At 39.7% G+C, this 27474-nt stretch overlaps 2 protein-coding genes across 5 annotated transcripts in view; both read right to left on the reverse strand.

The window, feature by feature from the left end:
• The window catches only part of zmp:0000001200 (dedicator of cytokinesis protein 9), a 73287-nt gene extending 66148 nt beyond the window's left edge, over nucleotides 1-7139 (reverse strand). For 2 of the 3 annotated variants that reach the window (XM_046843770.1, XM_046843786.1), the window contains exon 1: nucleotides 6577-7138. In XM_046843770.1, coding sequence (XP_046699726.1) covers nucleotides 6577-6693 — 117 coding nt within the window. In that variant the 5' untranslated portion in view covers nucleotides 6694-7138. Of the gene's footprint in view, nucleotides 1-6576 lie in introns of all 3 variants that reach the window. The other variant, XM_046843760.1, reaches the window with a different exon arrangement.
• A 3700-nt stretch (nucleotides 7140-10839) lies between these two features.
• Nucleotides 10840-27474, reverse strand: part of LOC124381809 (FERM, ARHGEF and pleckstrin domain-containing protein 1) — a 43739-nt gene continuing 27104 nt past the window's right edge. For both annotated transcript variants that reach the window (XM_046843689.1, XM_046843683.1), the window contains exons 11-26: nucleotides 27072-27140; nucleotides 26811-26886; nucleotides 25292-25448; nucleotides 20810-20976; nucleotides 19899-19988; nucleotides 17947-18080; nucleotides 17190-17271; nucleotides 16820-17057; nucleotides 16158-16357; nucleotides 15916-16005; nucleotides 15724-15806; nucleotides 15056-15165; nucleotides 14337-14512; nucleotides 12114-12221; nucleotides 11661-11812; nucleotides 10840-11481 (exon numbers count right to left, since the gene is read on the reverse strand). In XM_046843689.1, the coding sequence (XP_046699645.1) occupies nucleotides 11406-11481; nucleotides 11661-11812; nucleotides 12114-12221; nucleotides 14337-14512; nucleotides 15056-15165; nucleotides 15724-15806; nucleotides 15916-16005; nucleotides 16158-16357; nucleotides 16820-17057; nucleotides 17190-17271; nucleotides 17947-18080; nucleotides 19899-19988; nucleotides 20810-20976; nucleotides 25292-25448; nucleotides 26811-26886; nucleotides 27072-27140 (2008 nt within the window). In that variant the 3' untranslated portion in view covers nucleotides 10840-11405. The remainder of the gene's footprint in view (nucleotides 11482-11660; nucleotides 11813-12113; nucleotides 12222-14336; nucleotides 14513-15055; nucleotides 15166-15723; nucleotides 15807-15915; nucleotides 16006-16157; nucleotides 16358-16819; nucleotides 17058-17189; nucleotides 17272-17946; nucleotides 18081-19898; nucleotides 19989-20809; nucleotides 20977-25291; nucleotides 25449-26810; nucleotides 26887-27071; nucleotides 27141-27474) is intronic.

Raw genomic sequence — 27474 nt, forward strand, 5'->3', positions numbered from 1 at the left:
CACACACACACACACACACACACACACACACACACACCGTAGCTACACTACTAAGCACACATGCAAAGTGTAATAATGTGATAGCTGCTCTAGTAGTTCACACAGACTTGGAACACGTGATGTGTGAAGAGGCAGGATCGTTTTTCAAGCCAGGGAGTAGAAACTGATGTCACTGGTGACTAGTATGGGGTGATGCCACTGGACACTGACGTACTAGAAAGAACCTGGACAGCCATACGAACGTAGAGGCAGCATTTAATTACATTACTGCTAAGACAATGTCTTCTCTGTTGGGCATGAGACATGATCCCTCACAAGTGCATACACACATACACACATTGATGACAAGCTTTTATCCACACTATTAATGCAATAAGATGAGACAGCAGGTGCAAGACAGAAACACAGATCCCTGCCACTCATTTTGTCTAGAAGAAATGTCATTTACAAAGTGGCGATATGGAAAACGTGTGTATGTGTGCTATTAGAAGAGTGTTTACACATTTAATACCTTTAAATGTTATTGCGAATCAGCACACGAGAGTACTGATAGTGCCCAACCCTCTTCCTGACATAAGTGGATTTCCTCTTGCATGATGACTAACAGGATGCAGTGGGATTTAATGATGACCATTCACTGGCGTTTCTTAGTCAACAATTACGGCTATGATTCACTTATCTGCTTCTGATGATTGCATAAAGATAATAATAATAGTAATAATAATAATAATAATAATAATAATGAGAAATATGCAAATCCATGTTTAGACCCAGCACATAATGATACCCTGCAACACGAACACGTCAGGGCAAAAACGTCAAAAAAAGACCAAAAAAAAAAAAAAAAGCCTGCTATGCTGCACTGCTTATTATTGACTGCAATTACACAGAGCTTCTGTCTTCACTTTCTATTTATCTCTCAATTGTGTCAAGACCCACCAAAGAGGCATGCTCAAAGCATTATAAGCCATTATACATCATTTAAGTCCACGTTCAGTCTGAAAAGTGCACCAACCAAATTAGATTTTAGCTGTTTAAAAGCTCAAACTCAGTCTTTATTCATTAAAGTTTTAAACAATCAATACTGAACATGAACAGAGTGTTTGCAAATTGTATTGACAGTAGTGGATTTGGACAGTTTCAATTTGGCTTAAAGTATATTGATTAGCCATGATCCTTGTTTATATGATCATCCTCATTATATGTAGAACAACAACAACAACAACAACAAACTGGTCATACACAACTGCCATATATAGTACTATCCAAAATAGCGGAATTAACCACCATTGGAGCGAAGACTCAAATCTTACATTGTTTAACTAAATCTGATAAGGAAGCTTTCCCTCCTTCCAAAACAGATCCCACGTGCACTCCGGTTTCTATCGTGCTCTTAACGCGAGTTGATATCAACGCCTAGGTGATGCGCTTTACGTCAGTCACACTCATGTTTAAAAAAAATAATGTTTCAGAAGCACCTTTGTTTTTGTGCTGCATCGGCGCAACCATACACTCATTTCAGTGGGATGAGTAAACTATAAAACACAAAATGACGATTGTTTTCCTGTTCTGTACAATATTTATATATATATACAAAAGAATCAGCTTATATTACAAATCTTGAAGTAGACTGCAGTAAACTCGAGCTATCTGCAGCTATCTGGCTGTTTGAAACATGATTCATCCCAATTGGCTAATTCTGTTTCTCATCACAGTAACTGCTATCCAATAAAATGCTGTTAAACACAGGAATGCACATTATAATCATGAGAATAAAGATGTCTACCGAACAGATACCATACACTTTGTTTTTCTTTCTAGAAACATCTTAGCCCAGAGACAGCCCTTTTTTTTTTTTAGAAACATCCACAGCCTAGAGCATTGATGCTAAATAAATAGAACTTGTCACTTCAGTATAAACAACCTGATCTATGGAATGTAATGACGCTATACTTTGTATCAGTTCATATCACAGTGTATCAGTTCAACCACCACATTCAAAGCAAGGTGTTTATTATCAGTGCTGTACAGAGAATGATCAGGCGCCCTAACAGAGGGGCTAATGTCAATATTTGCCATCCCCAATGAAGGCACAATAGAGAAAGCATGACTACTGCCTAAACAGTGTGATGTAATGGAGAGAGGGAAAAAAATCCCTGTGAATTTCACAACGCTGCATGGGAAGCCTGCCATGGAAAACATACGTTCTTCTTACCCTCTAAATCTAGTCCCATTTTAAGACAACTCAGTCAAACCACCCTTTCATGGCATTTAGAGCAGATCCAGCGTTTGTAGCTGCAAGCAATCCTATGTAGAGCCGAGTGTTTGTAATCCAGACTAATCTGATAAAGCACAGGAAGAATGTGGACCAATTTTGGGTTTTAAAGTGAAGCAGCTTTGCTTGCTAACAGCACGAATCAGACAGAACAGTGCAAGTCTATTCAGTTTTCAATGAGTCTGACTACAGACTGCTCTCCCAGCTCATGAGCAGGCACCAAAGTTTATATGTTTAAGCTATATGCTTCCTATTAATAACGAATTTACTCAGAATGTGATCATAGGGATGTTACGTTTTGCGGTTAGCGGTACAAGAACAGCATGTCCTTAATATAGAAAATTATATGTTGTGGGACTTGATATTGCTCGTCATTTCCTCATGGATACAACTGCACTGCTAACTTGGGATGATGGCTGAGGATAAATACTCTTCTCTAATGGGGGAAAAAAAAACTAAGAGTCATAAGCACTATGACACTGAGAAATGGAATTATTATTTTGTATGACACATAGACTCAAAATGACTGTAGATTAATAATCTATGAGTAAATACTGAAACAGGAGAACTTTCTTAATCATTTACAAATTACATCAGCCAATTTTTCATATACATTATATATATACATACATTTTTTATACCCCATTTGCGTAATATAGATGTGTGTGTGTGTGTTACATTTAATATCAAATGTTCTAAAGATATGATCTACTTAAATGTTCTACATTTTCCAGCATACTTCAACAAATTACTGCATTCCTTCCATCCTTCATTCAGTCACTCCCTCGATATACGGAATTGTCAGGATTTTCTCCTTTTAAGAGAAATTCTTGAAACTGGACATACAATGCTAAAGAATCAATACCGCTAGCGTTGGCCGCTAAACAAACTTGCAGCCCGCCGCTTACTATGTTTCTGAAAGAACTCAGATTTGAACCGTACGTAAAAAGGATTCCATTCGTTACACATGTACCGAACCGAAAACCCTGTACTGAAAGATTTTGATACGAATACGTGTACCGTTAAACCCCTAATATGTTCTCTCTGCTGCTTCTCTACTAATAATGATGAAGCTGTTCATGTTAAATCTTTGTATTGTTTTTTTCTTTAACATTGTCCTCTCCAGTTTGTGAAATTCATCACCATATGAGTTAAAAATCAAGTCAAGTTTATTTCAATAGCGCGTTTTACAACAGACATCGTATCCAAGCGGCTGTACAGAATTTAAAGCAATGCAAAATTTGCTGTTTCGCTCGGTAACAAACTGTGACCACATGATACTACGGTTAGTTATTTATAAGGCGACACTTTAATTTAGAGCGGTAATCAAACTCATAAAACTATAAAACTACTACCTACTAACCAAAACAATCAGAATCAAACATTGACAGACTGTAATATAAACAAACAAACAATTAAGTACATTTGTGGCATAATGTTAAACTTACGACTAAAAGCCACTGGTGTTTGTTAGTCCACAACTACAGTTATGATTCACTGACTCTGCTCCTGCACTCAAGCTTATCAGTTGACTTATTAAAGGTACAGTTTGATTCACTATTTTGCGTGTAACTGGACTATCTCTAGATTAATGTGTCAGCTTCGTGATGTGAATGAAGAAAACCCTGCCATCCTCTATGTTTCTGCATTGCAACACCCTCAGATGCTCAGTGGCGCCGAGTTCTTAATAGATGCTCTGGCACAATGGCCGGGACACAAGCAACACACAATACGTTTGTGTTTGCAGGCTTATGGGCCCACAATCGAGCTCCATTCAGAAGAAGCCCTCCACAATCTCCCTTTTCTTCTTCTGACACAGAGCCGTGTTTCACTCACTGTGTATTTACATGTTTCATGTTGGAGTGTATGTGTGCATATGAGTTAACCTCAGTCACACACAATTTTCAGCCCACTGACGGTTTTTCAGTATGGTCCTCACAAAGTAAATACATTACTCAACCAGCTGACTGTGATCTGTGTACCCTACGTTACTTCGGTAAAAAGATCAGGCCCAGCCAGCGAGCCAAAACGGAGCAGTGATGTCTTCAGTCTGCCGTTTGCTGTTTGTCCACTGCAAATGTAACATGTGCCGTCGCAGCAGAAACTCCGGCTGCAGGTTGACGGAGGCGGTCATTAAACATGTACTTTTCCCTCCTGACCCTGAACTGTACCTTTGCTTCTGTGCTGTCCTGCAGCATCTCTCCAGTATGGGAGGATAAATTAATCATACAGGGGAGAGGCATCAAGTGTGTGTGTGAGTGTGTTTCTAAGGATTCCATTTCTCTGACAATGGCCCTGGATGGTGTTCATTTCTGTATCTTGGCAACCTGTTAAGAGACATCTGAACCCCACACAGGACAACACATGGATATACACAGATGTGTAAATGATAAACTGTTACTTTTCTTGCCATTGTGAACCAATACACACCTCCGTGCAAGCCGTGTTCAATTCGGGTCAGAGTGAACAAATGTTCCACACACAGCCTTGGGTGCAATGTGAGTGGAAATGAATGGTAGGTTGAATAACGTAAATACATCTGAATATACATTACATAGACATTTTTATGTTTACAAAAAAAGAAGCTTGCTAACAGCCTACATACAAAACACTAATGCCTGTAAAAATGAAAAAAAATAAAACAATTATATTTTTTATTAAGCAGGTTCCCAAATGCAGCTGCATCTTTACAAGTTCAGAAATAATACATGTCTGGAAAAAAAGGGAAAAAATACACGTAGTCTCCCCGATCTGAAAACATAGCAATCAGGACAGGATTCACAGAGAGGGTAGTTACTATCTAGTAGGGCTGTTATGTAAAAACCTGACATTGCAACCACTGACAAACGTATGTTGTAGTGTTGCTGCTCATCCCAGAGGGAGTGGAATTGTGTGTTAAGTCTTCTATTTAGCTTATTTTATCTTCTATTTAGTCTTTTATTGGCTTGTTGTTTTAAAGATGTAGATCATTGTGTTAAATCCTGCCCAGGGGACCAGCAAGATCATTGCAAACAAGCACAAACACACACAAAATTACCAGACGAACACAAACTTGTGTCTATAGGACAAGTGGCACTTTGCGGTTGTGGAGTCTCACAGGAATCAAATAATACCACTAATTACCTCTAAAGTAAGACTATAGCTTTCAGACATGCGACAGCACGCTGAGAGATTCAAACTCCAGCTTTCAGCAGCAGAGATTTCTTGTTTATGTTGTTGAGGTTCAGATTCAGATGGAGTGATGAAGCGTGATCGGATCATGAACAGCAGTATTGTGATCATTGTCACAATTAAATCAAAAAGTCGATGTAGAAGAGTGTTCATACAGATAGAACAGATTACAATGTATAATATATTTGATGAAGGCTGGGATAAATGTATTCATAGGAAATCTGACATGAACCTCAATAGCTTTGTACTTAACTGGTCTTGATGTCAGGTTATAATTCATTTAGTAAAATATAGACAAATGTGCAATATTGACCTCTGCAAATAAACCTACATTCACACATTCAGTCAAACTACAAACCTAAGATATGATCAAGATGAAGATGAGTAATGACTATAAATTCATTAATCTTCAATTAAACCATTAGATGGATCATGCAGGAATTGGCTCGTCAGTCATCACAGGGCACCCACACACTCACTGACCTGCATGGCTTTTGCGGACAGTGGAATGAAACCGGGAAACCCATATATATTATATACACATACACATACACACAAGCATAAACAGATCCCAGGCTCAGGATCAAACCCACACTTGCAACATCGCCTCGTTACACTGTTAATTTTTTTAAAACATTACAAAAATGAAATGAGGTCAATTGCAACACAGATCATGTAAACCCTGTGCACTTTGCGTCCTGTAGGTATGTTTGAACTACTGCAGCATGTGTGTGTGTGTGTGTGTGTGTGTGTGTTGGGGGTAAGAAAGAAAAAAGGAGTTAGAAAAATGTACCCAAAAGAGAGTAACAGTGTCTGCCCGTGGTGTTGGATGATTAAATAAACTCTGATAAACATTATATACTGGAGAAGAAGGTAAAGAGTTCACAGCTGTTCCAGAGGTGAGGTAAAAAAAAAAAAAAAAAAAAAAAAAACACTGTTTGAAAATGGAAATTGTGGTCAAGAAAGTTTATAACAATAACAGTTTATATTTTTAGAAAGCGTCCAGGAATGACCTCACTCCTTACACACCGGCCCGTGTGTGTGTGTGTGAGAGAGAGAGAGAGAAGGGAAGGGAGGGATAGAGAGGGAGATGTTTATAAACAGTTAGAGATGTTAAACCCGGTCCTCACCACCAGCACGGAGCTCCTCACCGCCTCGGAGACGCTCTGCCGCAGCTCGGCGGCGGTTCCCGGTTTGCCGAGTCCCCGCGTGAATTTCCGGGTCTCCGCATGGCCCGGCAGAGACATTTTTCAGTCAACACCTTCCCTAACTCGTTCCCGAATGTGTCTTTGGTTTTTGTTTGTGGTTTTTTTAAGCAAGGACGCACGCAAACACACCACACCACCCGCCCTTGTTAGGTTTTCCCTTCTTCCCTGCTCCCCTTATTTGGAGCACGCGCCTCAACTCGGGCTTCTAATCAGGACGTCCCCGGTAATCCAGTCCGCGTCCAACTCGTCCAAAGCTCATTCTAAACCCGCTGTCCACAAACACTGGACACTCAGCTTGGGGCTTTTCGTGAAGGTCTCCGGTGTCCATAAACTGTGCGCATAATCTCTCTCTCTCTCTCTATCTCACTATCTATCTCTCTCGCGCGCGCAGTGGCGCGGCTAGGTCTCCGCAGCTCAGCTCACGCGCTCGCTAGTCGAGCGTAACGTCCGCGCGCGCCGTGCCCCGACAGCTCCGAATCTTGGGTTGCCAGATTGTCCCGAACACACACCTCCGTGTGAACCCAGACGCGGTCGGTTAACTTTTTGCGCATGCGCATGATCGCATGCTACACACTGTAAACGATGCGTAATATTATAAAAGAGTTGTATTAAGAGTGTACAACAGTGTAGGTTATGCTGTAAAGGACAATCTATTTTTCAACTAATGGCTTTTTTTTTAAAAGATGTAGATCATTGTGTTAAATCCTGCCCAGTGGACCACCAAGATCCATGCAAACGCGCACGATACACACAAAATTACCAGACAAAACAAACAGACTTGTGTCTATAGGACAAGTGGCACTTTGCGGTTGTGGAGTCTCACAGGAATCAAATAATACCACTAATTACCTCTAAAGTAAGACTATAGCTTTCAGACATGCGACAGCACGCTGAGAGATTCAAACTCCGGCTTTCAGCAGCAGAGATTTCTTGTTTATGTTGTTGAGGTTCAGATTCAGATGGAGTGATGAAGTGTGATCAAGTCATGAACAGCAGTATTGTGATCATTGTCACAATTAAATCAAAAAGTCGATGTAGAATAGTGTTCATACAGATAGAACAGATTACAATGTATAATATATTTGATGAAGGCTGGGATAAATGTATTCATAGGAAATCTGACATGAACCTCTATAGCTTTGTACTTAACTGGTCTTGATGTCAGGTTATAATTCATTTAGTAAAATATAAACAAATGTGCAATATTGACCTCTGCAAATAAACCTACATTCACACATTCAGTCAAACTAAAACCTAAGATATGAAGTGAGATTAAATCATATGCACTATAAAAGGTGCACACCACTGCAGGGCATGCTGACCTATTGCTTATGATAGTGTGTGTGTTTCCTCTCACCCCCAAAATCTTTTGCTAGTTGGATTGGTTGCCCAAAAAGTGTAAATGTGGGTGTTGCTCTGTAATGTACATGGTGTCCCATCCAATGTGCATTTCCTCCACAAACCCAGTGTTCCTAGGATAGACCCCGGATGCACCACAACCCTGAACAGGATAAAGTGATTTGAGAAGATTAATGTAGACATGAATTAATGAATGAATTAATTCCCCATAGTAGAAAATAGAAACTATTTCAAACACTGACACCAAAAACAGGACTGTAGGACTTTTTTTTTATGTTTATTTTTAAACTTAGATTATGTGAAGCGTCCACCATACTAGTTTTTGTAAAATGAGCTGATACTACAAAAAACATTAAATTATTATTAAAATAAGTGCCGTATTATAAACCTATCAATTGGATTACAGTCAGGCCTACAGTCAGCAGATTTCCTTTAGACATGGAAAAGTCTTTAGAATCAAAAGCTTTGCATTCTTCTTTAAAACCAAGCTAGCTAGTAACTTTATGCTAGCAACACTACCACCACCTAATTTTCCTAGCAGGTAGACTAAACATTGAGACTCTTTCAGCTTGTATAACATTCACTCATTTAAACAAAACACACAGTGAGAATATTGCACCAACAGTGGCAATTGTCTTCTCACCCTATTCTTCCTTGAGTTTATAAATACACCAGGCAGGAAATATAGCTCCAGGCATTCACTCGCTTATGTTCAGTGACTGCTTCAGTGTCCTGATTAGGCTTGTGGTCGATCAAAAGCCTAGGAATTGCCAGGGCTGGTAGGTGTATTTCTTAACAATAAATGCAGTACAGTAAAGGTGCAAGTGTCTGAGGTCGAATCAGAAAATCGGATATAGCATCCCTTAATCTCCTCAATAAGAGAAGAAAACAAACAAAAAACCCCAAAGCAGGTTCACACTTGGCCTTTTTTAAATAGATCTTACATTATGTCCAAACCTACAACACCAAATACTCCACTAAACTGAAATTAGTCATTTTATATATTTGTTCTGTGCATTCACACTCCAGTCACTTTTCCATCCTTTAGGAACGCAAACCTTTTCCTATTCAACCCAGTGAGAGATTCTCCCACATCGGGGCCCTGGATAATCCAATCTTACTCAGACCCTTTATATTAATAGGGGATACACATCACATTTATCAAGGACATTTCACCAAACAAGGGACATCTATTATCTTATACACAAAACCCCACACAATGGAAAAGTAAAATCAATTTTGCTTATTTACCTGAGGAAATCTAAATATGGCGATCCATCACTCACATGGTCACTACACTTTCACAAAGCTGACATGAAAGCAATCTATGCTCCCCAATGTTTATTTCCAAATTCCACAATTTTGAACTCTATTGTAATGTCTGTAGGACACTGGTACAACTGATGCCTCAGCTTCGATCTTGTGTGTAGTCTCACATCTTTTCTAAATGTTTGCAAACATGTGCATGATGTGATATATTATCCATCCATATATGAATAATTCTGTAATCCTGATCAGGGTCACATACCCACTGTAACCCTGGACTAGGATAACAATTATTGATGACGAATTAATAAAAAACTAAATCCCCAAAATCACTGGTTATTTTGAAACAATGAAATCCTATCCATATTGCTTATAAATGAGAATGTTGTAAAACATTTCCTTTGTTGTGGATGTTACTGCTTGGTACAGACATTAGAGTTTACTTGGTATAAGATCATAGAAGGGGCAGTTTCCATTTTAGATCATAGGGAAATCCCTGATATTACACGAGGCCCCTGCTGGTGTCTAAACCCTCTACCAGGGCTAGTAAAACTCAGAACATGACCGTGTGCCCTCAAGCCACAAGCTGTACTGCACTGCACACGTATGAGAAAAGGTTACATACAATATGACGTGGGAAGTAAAAACTTTACAATGAATTAAACCTTAATTTTGCTGCCATCTAGAGGTTGAAAGAGTTTACAAATCTGAAAGATCCTGGCCTTGACTGACCAAAGCACAATGGAAAAAAGTCTCTTTAAAGAAAATCATCACCACTTTCTTATTTATATAACGCAAAATTAAGCCTGTGTCTGTAAAATGGGTCACTCAACAGATGCAAGCAAAAAATAAATAAATAAAAAATAATAATTTGAAGAAAAAAAATTACATTATTCTGGATGTTCAAATGTGTTTTTATTGCTTACAGAGTCAAACACGGTTTCTCTTTTATTTATCAGGAATATGAAACATTTCTTCCTCTTTCCGAAAGTAAAGTAATAGACTTTTATCAGACACACTTTACCAAAGTCACCCCCCCCACCCATCCCCAAACTTCTTCACAGACAAACCACCAATAAAACCTTCGTGTGAGGCAGTCTTGTCATCTGAGAGTAAATAATATGAATAAAACTACAAGTTCATGTAGAAATCTAAAACCTTAAAGCTTTACTTCCTCCACGGCATTCTTCATATATGTAGTGTCTGATTGGTGAGAGTGAAGCATGGCTATTTCTAACTATACCGTAGCTTTAATATGAATTCATTTTTTCTAAATTGATAGCGGTGCAAGATTGAACAACCCTGAATTTAAAAAATTTCAACATCAACACTAATTAAATGGAATAAAAGACATACAATAATGTTATGTACCTTGTATCTTTTTTGTGAAAATTGGTTAAAAATTCATCAATTTAGCAATTCAACATCTAAACAAATTGTGTTGAATAATGTTAAAAGCTATATATATATATATATATATATATATATATATATATATATATATATATATATATATATATATATATATATTTCTTTTTTAAAACCTCTAAAACCTAAATGTATGAAGGCTCCATTTTAATAAACTGTATTTAGATGAAAGAGATTCCAAATGGCACATTGACGAATGAATTCCAAAAGGTTCTGTTAACTGAAATGATAAAAAAAATCGTTTCACAGAAATTATGAATGCACTTACATAAAAACAAAATAATAAAAATAAAATCAGGGCACCAGTATTGATGGGCCTCTGTTATGAAGTAACAAGTGACACTTGTGGCGAACAGAGTGCACACAGATAGATCATTAATAATAGTATATAAAATGAGATTTTATAAAAGAGGCAAACAGCCCAGTAAAAATGCAGGAAAAATGCAGAAAAAAGCTGATATGCCGAAAAATACGATGTGCAGCAGACATGTCACCGTTAAAAAAAAGCACCAGGACTCTCCATGGAGACGGTCAGACGTGCTCAAAAAATGTCTTATGGTGTGTAAAATCATGATAGAAAATGTCATAAAATGTGATTTTTGTTTTAAAGAGAGAACACAAACTGATCATCAAGATCAGATTACACTTTTACACAAGCAAACACACACACACACACACACACACACACACACACAGGCTCAATAGGGCTCTTTGCGGTTGAGATAACGAATTCTGCTGGAGGAGATGGTGGCACTGCGAATCACCTCCATCCACCTGCACACAGCACAAAACAGTGCAACTTCCATTACAGAACACAACACAGATCTGATTACACAACTTTCAACATACATTGGATACAATTATGCGCATTTTCTGTTTCCAATATATATGAAATATATTTTAGCTAAAGTAAAAGGCAAGTGTAATTCCTTGTCCACACACACACGACATACCTCTCAAAGGAGTACTCGCTCTCAGATCTGAAATAGTAAATGTGGGATTTGAAGTGCAGTTTGAACACATAATCCTTATGAATGTTCTCTGACTCGGCAGGAACAGTTACTGAGTAACCCAACAGAGGCAAACTTGCCAATGGATACTCATCCTGAAAAACAACAAGACAGGCAAAAAGAAAGACAAAGACAGAGCAAGTGAGGACGAGCATAAGAGATAGAGCAAGAAACAAAAAGGAGATAGAGCGAGAGAGAGAGCGAGAGAGAGAGAGAGAAAGTAAGAGAGAAAAACACTATTTAGAAATTCCACTGGTACACAAGACATTTATAGTGTAAACAGTTGAGTGTGTACATGTTGTGAGTTTATTGTGTGTGCATGTGTACTGTGTGTGGGTAAGTGTGTGTTTGTGTGTGTGTGTGTGTGTGTGTGCGCGCGCGTGCATGTGTAATCACCTGGTGTGTTTTGTAGAAAAACAAGCTGAAGTTGGTGAAAACCACCCACAGCTTCTGCCAGCCATTACTGTTTTTAAATTTCCTTAGCAGGTTCCCAGACAGCTGGTTCTAGAAAACAGAGTTACAAAAAAAAGAGAGCTCAGCATCTGTGTGTGTGTGTGTGTGTGTGTGTGTGTGTGTGTGTATACATGTGACAGGTCAATAACAGTGTGAGTTAACAGACAGTGCTCTCTGCAGAGCATGTAGTGTCGTCTTTTTGTGTTAGATTATCTTTTAAGCATTCCCAGTTAAACCTTTAGAAACAGTGTGTGTGAGAAAAGTTTAAGAGAAAACCACACAGATACTCACTACCTGCCTTTAAATTACAGCCTCACACCTCTGCCTGCCTGACGACAAGCTGATGGACAGAGTGAACTTTTACACAAAATTCAACGTGAGTGTGTAACAGTGGTGTATTCTAAAGAGAGTTCATACCTTATAATTACTACCATATTTCCAAATGTTTTATTGAGAGCGAGTTATGCGTACAAAGAGAGGATTTAAATTGCTGAGATTGTTTGTCCTATATTAAAAAAATACAAAGAATTGTTTTTTTGTGGCTGTTCTTATTGGAGAGCCATAAATATACACTGCAGCTAAAGAGTATATAATTGAAAAGGTATATAATGGCACACACATGCACACCCTAATGGTATCATGATTTAAGTAGCTATAACCTTCCGGCCATCTAAAACCAGTCTTGTCATTCTCTTCTGGCATACAGTATGTGTTTTTGCTCAGAGAATTGCTGCTCAATGAAGGGGTTCATTTTTTGTTCTTAAGGCACCATTCTGTGTAAATGCTAGACACTGATTTGAAGTGAAATTGTAGCTCGGCAGATACTCAAACCAGCCCATCTGGCATCAGCAGCCATGCCACGGTCAAAATCCCTGAGATCATATTTTCCCCTCTTTCTGATGTTTGATGTTAACATTACCCGAATCCATCGCCCAGTGATTTTTCTTCTTTTTTGCTGTTGCAATGCTGCCACATGCCTGAAAAGGGCTGCAGATGTTCCCAATATAGTGGTCAATAAGAGTGTAACATGGCACATCATGCAACATCTGATTACACTGTGCCGTTATATCTGAAATATTCTCATCTTAAAGGTTTTATTTGTACCACATATAAAGTAAGAATGGCACTACATTCATTTGCAAAAAAAAAAAAAAAAAAAAAAAAAAAATCATTAATTAAATCTATCCTGACTCTTAACTTTACTATTAAAGTATGGTAAATATAATTCAGGATAAACAAACAAAATGGGATAGTGTGATTGGAATGCCTCTTTATGCAACAAAAATCGAGTTGGACTGTAAAAACACAGCAGGGCAGAACGAGTTGCTTTTTAAACAATGGCAAATGATGTGCCTGGTGGTCTAGGACTAACAGTGCATTGTGTGAATTAGCGGTACTTAAAATGCTGACCATTCGCCACTTCTACAGAGAAAAAAAAACCCCGAAGAAAACTACTCGTCAAAGCAATAATGCAGTTCTGTGTATTATTATAGGTTTCTATGCAGCGATTATCAGACCACTTCGGCTTAAACGGCATACAAGATGCAAGACGTTGTATAGTTTTTCCTCAAATCTTGAGGTGACTAGCATGCTGTAGTTCAGGGTAGATTAGAGGTCTAGATCATACATTTTTTATTGGTGTAAAAATGTTTCGTATTATTTATAAATAAAGGTGGTTTGGGGTGTGGGAGCTGCTCTAGGGGTTTAAGTGCGCTTGGTGAAAGAGGCAGGCTGAGTCTGGGTGTGTTACCTCCAGACTGATGCAGCAGTCAGTAAAGGAGAGACTCTGCATTCTGTACCAGCACACTACAGACACAGGTACTGCTCCCTGCCCCCGTGTGACACATACACTCACAGTAGCACGAGGCTCTACACACACACAGGAAGGCCGGGGGTGGGGTTAAGAGACAGAGGGATACAGAGGGGAAGGACGAGGACCGACACACAGCCAACGAGACAGACAGACAGAGAGAAAGAAAGAAAGCAAGAGTGAGTGAGGCATGCGTTAATACACACAGAGTTAAGAGACACTGTAGGAGACACTGGAGTGGAAAATGAGGAGAGAAACGAGACACCACTGCCACCTAGAACAAAACATTACACACATGGCAACAGGAGGAGAAGGAGAAAGACAGAGAGGTGGTTAGGCAGCGAAGAACCTGGTACCTCCATCGCTATGCTAAAGTCCAGCATAGAAACGCTGGTGTTGCGATGCCAGCAAACATGAACCGTGGTGTTACCACGGTGATGTGCTGAGCTGTTGCCATGGCGCTCCAATGATGTACGTGACCCGGCCAGGTCATCCTCCGACTCGACCTCCGAGGCCCACTCCCCTGAAGGCTCTGAGAACATTTTGATATGTTAATGCGTCGGCCCGCACAATCACTTACACACACCATCACTTACACACACCATCACAGTACGCAATCACTTCCAACATTACACAGGTCACTGCACAGGTCATCCTGAACAATCTTGTCGTTCAAGAATGCACTCTATGTACCCGTTACCTTAAAATACATGACGCTTACAGACTGTGTATCTTAATCATTACACATTAAAGATATGTTGGGCTCAGCAAACCCCTTTTTACACACATTTTCATGAAATAGCAAATAAAACTAAACTAGACCGTAGAACTCAAATTTCAATATCATTTTCATTCAAACATTGAAGACATGCACTGTTAATCAATAACAATCCAACAATGCCCCATATCAGTCTTCATGTCCTTCATCCTGTCTGAAAAAAACACACCGAATTTGTTTGGATTCCGGAGTAATCATGAGATTATCATTTTGTCATGCAAGAGTAGTTTGGCTCATCTCGCACACCGCTCGATCTGATTGGTCTGTTAAAGGCGGTGTGACGGGGTCAGTACTTACTGACGTCATTGCTGTTGGTCAGCAGGCTTGCCGATGGTCCATTAGAGTCTTCAGCCAGATCCACTGCCATCTTTAAATCCTCCATCCATTTCTCCATCTCGGATACAGAACTAGAGAGAAAGACAGAGAGGATCACCAAAACTGCAACTCTCCTATAGCTGAAAAATTAAATCTGTGGTACAATTCAAGCGAGACTCATGCCAATAACAGAAAGCTGATTGGCTGTTGCATGTTGATCTCATTTGTAGCCGTAATACAGCAAATTACATTTGGACTAGCGACACCAGAAAATTACCAAACAAAACAAAGTGCTGTGGGAGCATTGCAATGAATACTAGAGGTGGCTTTACATGGACATCGGAAAATTAAGACCCTTTTAAAAATATTTAATATTAATAACAGCAAATTAAAGACTTAAAGCCTAAAATTTGTCTTTTCAAATTTTAGACTTTAAGACCCCAGAGAAACCCTGTGTAACTGATCTACAGTCATCATTAGTAAAACAGTAAAACTTTAGTGTTCACAATTTCCTACACACATCGCTGTTACCCACAATTATTTTGTGATGCAGACCCACTCTCTAATCGATTCTCTGCATCGTGAGCCGAAAATTAGCATACGCTCTATCTAGATATATAGCTTTTGAGTTACAGGAGTGTGTATATTACCTTGCTGCTACCACCACTGACTGACGCTGTGTGACCAGAGTGAAACAGTGAGGAACACCCCACTCTTCTTCACTCTCCCTGATCTGCAAAACACACACCCTTACTTTATCAGACCATTAATCACACAGATAGTGAGCAGATTAACCACTAGCTCAAATGAGATGTCGAGAAAAAAATGAAAGATGTTCTCACCGTCATTCCACGAAGAGGAAGTTGGCCATGTATTTTAAACTGATTGGACGCTGTGATCCCCCGACTTGTGTACAGCAGCACGTCACTGAACTGACACACAGAAAGAGAGGCATTACTCACTTTGTGGGATTAAAAGAGCTAAAAGATTTCCTGTTTGGAAAACGGATTGCACAGTGCATTACATAGCTTCTGTAATATACATAATAATGGTAGCACCTGAAACTTTGTAAAATGTGTTTTACCAAAAAGAACATGCGCTGTTGCAGGCCTTTCCCAGAAAGTTTGCTTAGGCAGCCTAGTCTGATAAACTCGCGCATCGGGGTTGCCAGATTGTCAACCCCAATTAAGTCCTTCTGCAGCTCCAGTAGTCTCTGGTAGTTATCGGTCTTCAGCATGCTGGAGTGGAGCACAGATTCCAGTTCGGAGACATCAGCCAGCGCAGCTGTAAATACAAATCAAACACATCGTGATGAGAGAAGAGATTCACCAAACAATTATTGTTTTCAAAATCTATTTAAACAAAAAAAAGCCTAAATTCTGTACATAAGAAATCTGTAGCTCATAGAAAGACATCTTAGAGTGACTCATATCTGCTGACATTCTCAAAACAAAAACTTAATCTTCCCAAACAATCTCTTACTGATGCACACAAATACTCTCTCAATATTCACAATTCATCATTGTTTAACCCCCCCCCACCGCCCCCCAAAAAAACCCTAAAAAATAACACCAAACAGTGACAAATTAAGAACTAATTGGAATAAAAAGACAATATAAGTCATACCAAAACATAAGCATGAAGTGTCACACACACACACACACACACACACACACACACACACACACACAGGTTTTCCAGAATACATGGGAATTCTGATTTGCTTGTAACATTTGAACTGCTCACCCCTGCAGTCTCTGAAGTCGGAGTGTGTGGCGGGGTAGTGTTTGCAGAGTCTCTCCAGGATTTGTTTATAATGCAGCAGTCTGTGCAGAGGCCTCAGTATGAACACGTTTAATGGCACGTAGCACACCTTCTGCAGCTCAAAGTCTCGACACAAAGTTTCCAGCCGATGCACTGTGCGACACGCCGCCTCCAGTTCACTCACACACTCTGAGTGCTTCTGCAGCTGAGCCGTCAACAGCTAAGAGGGTGCAATCACACACACGTAAATGTTTCTTCAGAGTAGGTTTAATAAAGCAGATGATGAAAAAGTTGTGTAAGTTAATAGATTAAGTCTCATAATGCATGATTGAGCATGTTGAAAGAATTTTACCTTCAGTCCCTGGGTGTTTTTTAGCATGATGTCCCCGATACGCTGATAATCCCCTTTAATGTGGGCATTCGAACGACCTTCCCTGCGCGCACACACACCCACACACACACACCTTGTTTGTGTTGTTTCAGGATTAAAAACACTTGACCTGAATAAATGGTTTCACCAGGCTAATGTGTGGTGTTGTGGATTACCAGCAGGTGTCACTGTTGTGGTTTTCAGTGACTGCACACTGACATTGTGTGTCTGTATGTGCGTCCAAATCTCACTTCCGGTTAACCAACGCAAACGGGTGAATTTATAAATACACAGTGATGTGTACATACAAAGACAATATGTATGCCGCTCTTAGTTATACTGTGAATCTAATTAGATGGCTTGGACGGGGTCAGAGCATGAGAATGAAAAGGACAATGATGGTGGTGGTGATAATGAGGATGAAGGTTGTAAAAAAATAAATAAAAATAAAATAAAAAATAAACCCCGGTATAGTCCTGAGTACCTACCATTTTCACATGTCACCACTGGGAACTGGACAGCACCAGGTGTCATGGAAACCATGGACCCTGAGGCAAGCATTTTTTCCACTGGGGGATAAGTGGTTGCCATGGAAACCATGTGTATGGCATACGTGCGCGTGCACTTGTCTATGGTTAAACCCCCATGTTGGTCTTTCAAACACAAAGACTAACTGCACATGAAAATTCATGAATCATAAAAAGTCTACAGCAATAATGTGTTTGTGTGTGTTTCTAACCACAGTGCAAGTCTCTGCTCCAGCTCTTTAAGGAATTCGGAGTGGTAGGTGTGAAGCGGTTCAAAGCTGGATTTCAAAAGGTTCCTCAGAGACTCTGGAACACACTCCTCTTTAGCCAGTGCATTCTGAAATGACTACACACACACACACACACACACACACACACACACACACACACACACACACACACACACACACACACACACACACACACACACACACACACACACACACACACACACACACACACACACACACACACACACACCTTAACATACGTGTGTAAACCTGGACATCACATAATAGCTATTCTGTTCTTTTTTTTTTAACGAATACCATTTAAAATGCATTATATTAAATAAATACAGTAAATATTAAACATCCACAAAACAACACAAAGAGTGTGTGCCAAACAAGTCTCTCTAAGCTGAAACTGATTTGCAAGTTGGAAAAATTGAAAAATTCTATAAATTAAAAAAAAAAAACAAACAAAAAAAAAAAACGGTTGTTGTTGTTTAATGACAACTAATCATTTATGAACTTTATGAACATTTATGTAACTTTTCATTTACTCAAGAATTATAAAATGAGTTTCTAGAGACAGCATGTAACAGTCTGAGAAAAAGCCATTTATATTTTCTGCTACATTTGTTCTTTATAGCTTTTGGCTAGACAAAAGGCTAATTTTTTAACTTAAAAAAAAAAAAGAACAAATAAGCTGCTATATTGTAAGTGATAACAGAATTTGGGATATTCAACAACATTAAATGTAAATTACAAATAAAAAGCATGTCATTCCCTACTCAATAAAAAATAAATAATTGATTCATGGTTGTGGTATAAATAGGATGAAACACTTTGAGACATGCGACTGGAAAACAAACATCACGTGCTAAACTATTTTAGTTTCACAGATATTTCAAATGTGACATTACTGTGTTAGTCAGCAAACTTGAACAGAAATATGGTGCATCATAATGTCAAGTACACTAGAAATACCGGTTATTACATAAACCACAGATCTGATGTAGTGTGTGTGTGTGTACTGTGTAATCTTGTAAAACTGTATTCGAGTGGATGAGCTGTGATACAGCTGTCCTATACACTACTACACTAAACTCTGGCTTTAATCCAAACCCCCCAGAGCATGTGATTGATAAGAAATCAATCAACTCCCTCCCTAAAGCACTACAACTCCAGCTATCTGATCCAATTATCACCTCACTACAGGCTTTACAGATTCGAGATACGCTGATCTGATACTGCATTTCGGAATCGCAATCGATACCAGCATGGCACAGTAGATGAGCATTGAGTCAGTCGGACTTCACTTCTAATTTAATGCTTTATAAGGTGGGATGTTGACTTGCACCACACCGGTTATGCCCATAAATTCAAGACAAGACAAGATCTCAAGACCAACTCCATTACTATTCTGAAGTGGATTGTTTTACTATAGCAAACTATTTCACTGCAGCGAATATTTTACTTTGTTAATGAACATCACATACTTTTTAAAACTTTTATAGATTCATCTTATGGAACGACTGTGGGACAAGCTACTTTCTGTTTTAGCTTAACAGCTATAAACATCATTCCCTCACTTGTTAATCAGGTTTTTGTCATGTTATCAGATTATTCTCTCCTAAACAAGCTTTCCATTAAGGTTTCCCCTGACTGAAAACTTCATGACCCTGACTATATGTTTTTATTTATTAAATAACAAATTATATTACCGTAAGAGCTACTTTTAATATATATACACGCACACGCACAAACATACACAAGCTCACTGAGTAGAAGCAAGAAGTGTCTGCTCATCAGGCTAATCAGTCCAATACACTGCAGTCCTCTGACATGTCTAGCTGCTACTGACACAAGGTATGGTAACAACGAGTCCTTTGTCCATCCAGACATACATACACATTATCCTCGATTCATTCTTTCATTACCAGAGTGATGAGCTCCAGATCCTTCAGGTAGGTTCTCTCTGTGGTGAGCAGCTCTTTGGCAATGAAGTACGCCTTGTCTGTCGGAAATCTCTGTATCACACAATAACAAAAGCATCAGTTTCAACAGCAAGAACGGCAATTTACGAATCGAGTCTCCCTGCTTAACGTTTAGTCTCTTGCCACGTTACGGTTTGGCATAAGAAAGCCATATCTACACAAGAGCACTGCAGGGCGTGGAGTTGTGCTCCAGTTAAAGCAGATGCACAGCAATGTGCCATAAAGGATAATAGCCGACACCTGGCACCTATTTGGATTTTACACCCAGACAGATTGAAAGTTTATTCTAATCCAGTAACACCAACTGCATTTGTTTAAAGACATGGCAGAAGGTTGCATTTTCCAAAAAGGATCACATGTGGATTTGCCATAGAGATAAAGTTGAACATCATTCTTTTTTCCAAGTAAAGAACAGAAAGGCTTAAACTTGACTTACTAGGACTGTCAAAAGCATTATGAAGAATTCAAGGTTTATAATGGTATTACATTCCTCAGAAAATGGTATATTGATCAGATTTGTCTTTTTTCAGAGGTTCGCTTTTCCTATTTTGTTATTGTTTTCCAATACAGGTTTATAGCAAAAGATCATCAAAAAACACTAGATAAAATACTGCCTTTAGAGCAAAGCAAGTATCCTAATAGGTTTCTGTAATTCCTTGGCGTTTTACTGTTATTATATAATAAGAAAAATCACAGTGACTCAGTTTATTGGCACATTACAATCCTCATGCTGTTGTTGATGGTAAATCTAAAATATTCGACAGATGTGGTAACGTTTGGTATATTAGGTATAAAAGATTTGTATTCCAGCACCGGTGTCGATAAACTTCCAGAAATGGTGACTGTTCTCTCACCTTCCTCCTGTTCTCCTCTTCATCATCGGTGCGCAGAGTGCTGGCATCGTTGAGGAGCGGGGAAGTGAGAGGTGATGGCTGCTGATCATCCGGGCTCGGACTGGCGCCGTTCAGCTCGTGTGCATGGCGATGACCGTTTACCAGAGATATGGACAAACCTGGAACTTCTACGGTGCAGATAAAAGACCCAGCCGGAAAGGGAGGAGAGAGAAAAAGAGAGGTCTAAACACTCAGGCTTTGTCCAATCATTATATTAAATGAGCATATATTAAAGAATCTAATATGGCTCACTGTTCTGGTCACTGACTCTGACTGCCTATAGAAATACAGATTTCTTGTGCAAAAAATTTGAATATGTGGCAGTGTATAAGTGTACCCACTTACACTCCAGTCTCTATTCCTAACACCCAGGAGAGTGAACTCAGTACTTGCCCAACTGCGCCTCCTGTGCTCCCTGTCTGCAGCGCAGCCATGTTAAATAAAACAGCCAAGAGAGCAGCTCGAGACAGCACACATACAAACACACATACACACACACACACACACACACATCACATCCCAATACAATGCAATGGTGGGGAGCCATGAGAAACACCAGACAGCCTACGCATGCATCAAAAACACCATGCCAAATGTATGTATACACTCACTGTATATACATGCATTTATACACACAGCCTGACTCATGCACTAACAGCTCACACAAACAATTTGGAGGGGGAGGGGGTGGCTACAATCTAGGATGATGGTGACACAATCTTTAATAAAAGATTCTTGAGCCCAAATTCATAAAGGCCAACTTTATTGACACTAGAGCACATCTGTATACAGTGTTATAGAGTTGAAAGTTTTATAAAGAGAAAAGAAAAATAAAACAGGGTTCAAAAGTCAGTAGCAAAAGCCAATAGAAAAACCACAGATGCTGTATGAGTGTGTGAATCTGAAAGTGAGAAAAAGAGAATGAATGCGAGTGTGTGAATGTGAGTGTTCGTGTTTCTGCATGAGTGCATATGAAAAAGACAATGCCCGCACACCATCAAAATAAAACGATTACAATGACCGTGTTGAGGAAAAGAAAAATGCTCAAGAAGCAAAATTTAGTGGATAAATGGTGTCACAGTTTCAATATCACTTTTACGTATAACACATTCATATGGGAAACAGGAAGCAGTGCCTGGAATGACTGTGGTCTTTGCTGTACAACATACAAACAGGAAAAAAGCAGTGAGAGAAGGGAAAGCATGCAGTTTAAGCCTCAGAAACCAGCATCAGTGTGTTACAAAGGCAAATCCCACAGCCATTCATTCGTCCATTCCATCATTAAACAGTTTAGAAAAGTAAAGAAAATAACAGGAGCATTTATTGATCATAAATGACAGTGATGGAAATGACAAGCTTAAGCAGCTTCGGCCTGTGCAGGAACACACCCAGAGCCAGTGGGGGGTCAGAAAGAAAACAGAACCCAACCTTTGAAACGAAATATTCAGTAGACAAAATATGCCAAGCTGGTTACTTTTAGAGAAAGCATTTTTGTGCATTTTATTTTCATGCGGGTGGGGGGGTGAGTTGAAATAACTGAACCAGATTAGGATTTATTACCATGGGAACAAACAGTAACAGACAGGGCGTGGCAGGCAGGAACACCACAGGACACCATTGTAAAGACAATATAACCGTATCAGGTGCTCTGCTCTTTTAATCTTGACACTGTGACTGAATATTGCACACTGCCATATTAAGAAGTACAGCCAAAAAACAAGTCCTTATGGTTTCCATATATTTTTGAGGAACTAAACATGACTGGAAGTGTGCTAAATGAGAACTGAGAGTTTCTAATCCTACTGCCCTGCAAGAATCATGACTATTACGTAAGAGGTTGCACATATTGTGCAATGGTTACGTCGTTTCAGCACATGGCAAAATACTGCACCACATAGAGATCACAACCTTTTCGTTGTGTGCAGATATGATTTTAAATGAATGGACCATACGGAACTCTTGAAGCAAGTCTCTAAGCACATACTGGATACTCTCTCGACGTGTGGAATTGCTCAGCTTCGTTTATTAGACAAAAGGAGATTTTCAGTTAGGTAATAGTGCTGATCATTCCACAAACCCGTCAACCACTGTGTGTTCATCAGAGCTACCCTAACCGAATAATTCCTGATTGACACACAAACGTACTACTGTGGAAAAAAAAAAGTCCTTGTTCCGTGAAAGGAAAGGTGCCTTTAGACCTGGAAAAGGTTCCGGGGTTCCTCGAAATGTCTGAAGTGCAAACGCGTCTACATCGAAATATCAGAGCGTCGGGACTCTATATTAATCACTGCATAATATGCCATTGAGTTATGATGGCTGCTGGTGTCAAACGTTACCAACGATGCATCAGCGGATGTTTCTGCATATTCTCATCCAAATCACACTAATCACAGAGAACCATAAAGAACTTAAAGAGCTATTTGGAGGGAAAAAAAAGCAAAGCTTTTTCACAAGTCTAAAATACATGACCATAAAACATGCACAGTCTACAGTTAACAAGGGCCTTATATAAGATATTATTTAAAAAGTTCGAGTTTCGGCTGAATATTGTTCTGTTTCGTCAAAACACAATGTAAACTCGCAGCCATTTCTGAATTGTTTTCCAAAACACGATACATTTTGAATCGAGTTACGTCCTTCACGTTACAAATGTCATATGCAGATGTGTTCTATGTAAATATTACTACAATCATTAATATGAACGTTAACGTTTTTTTTTGTTGTTGTTTGTTTGTTTCCTAAACCTCACTCGTGCTTCTAAAAAGTACTACACTTATTTAAAAATAGCAAAGTGCCACAATCAAATATCAAACTTCATTCTTTACATTAATAAAAACGCATATAAGCTGAAAGAAGTGTGTGCGTGATGTGCATTGTTTTGTTGATCGAGAATTCATGTCAACATTTCTTTTGCTAATGAAAAGATAATGAAGGCCTCTGGTGGAGTGGAAAAAACTCCCAGACCATCACACTAAAGCCCACATCACAATCCTGCTTCACAAACACAAGAACGCCTGGCTTCACTCAACATGACTGATTCAAAGCCAGCTAGTTCACTTATCTACAGTTCAGGTGAAAGGTCCAACAAAGGACTTGGCACTAAGCAAATGATTTGCTCTCTTCACAGATAAAGATATGTTCACTATGATCAAAGAATAACAATCAAGAACAATATTGCTACTATGGAGAGAGAGAGAGAGAATCACTGTGCCAGCTATTGTTAGTTCACACCTCACACTGTGCAGAAGTGTGACACATACCTCTACACATACAGTGTGCCCCAAGAAATAAATCCCTTGCCAAGAATTTTCCCTGTCATTCCTCCCAGAGCGTTAGACCACACACTGCGTTAGACCACACTGCTGACTGAACCTCTGAATTCTCTACACTAACAGTTAAACACCTGGGCTCCTTCCTCATCACTGAAATCCACCCCCCCTCCCTCAACATCATCATCCAGCTGCAGGCTCCCAAATGACATCTTGTTTCTGGATAGGTGAGAAACGGGGGAGGAGCTGTGCGCTGCCGGGTTTGCGAAACCCAGCGACTGGCTACAAGAGCCAATTGACTCCATTTCGTCCGAGTCGCTGGTATCCGTACCACTACTTGTTGAGCCATCAATCATCTGCATGGCACTATGGCGACGATGTGGAGAGCCAGCACAGGCTTTGACTTGGCCAAGAGGGGAAAGGCCGTTGGCCAGCATGCGGCGTTCGAGAGCGGCCATTCTTTCAGCTCTGGGAAAAACAGGCCGCGGTTGACTCAGGATCAGTGGGTCTGTCTCGGAGCGATTACCCACATTCTGGCGCTTTGGCGTGTTTACGGAGTGATTCATGATTGGAGAGCAGCTGCTGAAAAACTTGTTTTTTTCCTCCTGCGCAGCTGACCTTAGGCTAAAACTCCGCCCACTAATAGCTAAGCCATCTATGCCTTCGTGCCGCCCATGGCCATTGTATCTTGCCTGGCTAAGAGATCCTGTTCTATGAAAGGAGAAAAGGGCAGGGCTTGAGGTCAAGCTCCTGGTTCCTGGCAGATGGCGTATGGGGCCAGGGCTGCGTGTGGCCACCTCATCCAGTAAGGTGCTATGGAGTATTCCACGTACAGCAGCCCCAGAAACTGACCAGTCAAAAACGTCATAATTCTGGCTATGAGAGGTGGTGCTAGAAGTTTGAGTGGGACTGGGATAGGAGGGGGGTGGGGTATGAGTGACAGGAGATACAGGAGGAGATTCACTGTGTTTAATCTTATTTGGACTGGATTTACTTTCGCGTGCACGGGACACATCGTCCCCTGGCCAGTAGCCAAGAGACCCTTGCCTGTGACGCGAGCGAGAGTGTGACCTACTGACTCGACCTCTGACTTCCAGCTCACTAATCTCTGCATCACTGCAGTCAATGTACGGAATTGAGGAGCAGCTGCCTTTAGCTGCATGGGACGCGACACCTGCAGTGCTGAGTTCGCCACTCTGCTGCCTGACACACGCTTCAGAGAACACGGCATCGCTCTGCTGAGTCGAAGGAGGAGGGCTTTCACGGATCCTCAACGCAGCCGAATCCTCAGAGCTTACCAATGCAGACTCCTTCCAGTTTCGTCCATCAACCTGAGAGAAAGAGAGAGAATTTTTTTGTGATCTCATAGCTAAAGACAAATTATGATAAACAGAATGAGTAGCTTCACCTTCTCAAATCTTTTTATCGGTATCATTAGTTCTTTTGTCACGTGACTCCCATAAACATTGTAAAAATAAAGTCAAGATTCTGACAAAAATCCCGCTCTATTGCATTGTGCTGCATCAATGGGAGTCGTGCAGTGGTGGGCCGTCAGGGCCAGCAAAGACTTCTCTGCTGGCCTAAACACCATTAGAAGCACTGACCTACTTTTACAACCTAAATTCTAATATTTGTTCCATGAAATTGAATTAATGTTTTCCAACAGTTTATTCTTGGCTGCAATGATTCCAGTACGTGTATGTAGATGATAGATTTTTTGTCCAATCAGATTTCAGCCTCTTGCGCAAACATGTCAATCTAATCTGCCTAGAGCCTTCAAATTCTGTACTGCTGCCCTTTTTTTTTACCTTAGTCCCCTTAAGAAATAGCTCTGTTTCTTTAACCAATTAGATTAAAAATTCGCCTCACAGGGCAGCTAGCTGGCCCAGAATAGCGTCAGAAATCTTCCGTCCTCTAATTGGTTGGTCAGAGGGAACCTGTTACAGCAAAGTTCCAATGGCAAAACGTGTAGCACGCTGCACACATTAATACAGCCGAGTTAGACTTTTTTATGCCTACTAAGAAAGAGAAATTGACTTGATCTCGGACATACTTAATAAATAAATTTTCAAGAAAAGCTAGACTCGGCCAACCCCGAAGCTAGCTAGTCTCAGCCCGGGAAATGTTTTTTTTTTTTAATAACAATATAACTGTTATATTGTGTTTTTGTACAGTATTGATGGTTTCTATAATTGCGACATGATAGTGGTGTTGTTAAGAGGTGGATTAAGTCGGGTAAGTCCTCGCTGAAAGCCCAGGTACCAAATGCACGGCCCGCCACTGGAGTCACATGATACAAATATAAAGACTGACTAGGGTCAGAGATTGAGATTCTTTGCTCATGCGTGTCCAGTAGAAAATAAACAAATCACTTTTTAAGACTACTCCTTCTTCTGAGTCTCATTATAGACTCGTTCGACTCAACACTTCTTTAATTTGGTTTTATTTAAAGGTATTTAAAGAAGATAAATCAGACCTCCATTGGTGTTTCTGTTGTTGGAATTAAAAGTTTAAATGTTGCTTTCTGCATGTTTCCTAAGAATTCTTTATACAATAATGAGTAGTGCTACATTATGGAAAACAGACACAAGCACTCAAGTAGATACAGACAGGTGTAGATTCAGATTAGTACCTAAACAACAACAGGCCACACTGAAAAGTGGAAAGTGAATGTGTGCCAGAGAAAGATTTACTTGATTTGGCACTTGTGAGTGTGCAGGGGAAGGCAGTGGAGATAGATTGCTGTTGTACTGAACTTTACTGTGTTTCCTGCAAAAGACACACAAAAGCATGTATTAGAACAGTGGCTTTTTTCTCTCTCTCTCACACACTTACCAAAAATGACTTTCACAGGGTACAGTATGTAAACTGTAACTGTGTTTGAAACGAACACTGATTGCAGGTTGTGACCAGTGGAATGTTTGTCTTGATGAGGCACTTCTGATTAGTCTCACCTGTTAAAGGGATGCTTCTTAAACTCAGCCTCTTTTACATAATCTATCACCTGCTTCTGAGTCCGGCCGCTGAGGGACACAACAGGTTACAGAGTTAAATACAAAAGAGACAAATAACTAATACACAATATAGAGCCACAATAATAATAATAAAAAAAAAAACTACTAAAATGACAACTGAAGTACTGAAATTTAAGCTTGGCTGTTTCATGTTGATCTCATTTGTAATCATCGTAGAAAATTAAGACCTATTTAAAATGATTTAATACCTAGAACAGCGACTTATTAGGGCCTACATTTTAGCGTTTTTTTTTTTTTTACTTTTTAAGACCCCGTGGAAACCCTGGTACTGTTTTGATTGAAATGCAAATCAAATTACTGTAGTCTTTCGCAATATAAGAGG

Source organism: Silurus meridionalis, chromosome 3 (genome assembly GCF_014805685.1).
Source record: "Silurus meridionalis isolate SWU-2019-XX chromosome 3, ASM1480568v1, whole genome shotgun sequence".
NCBI lineage: Eukaryota > Metazoa > Chordata > Actinopteri > Siluriformes > Siluridae > Silurus > Silurus meridionalis.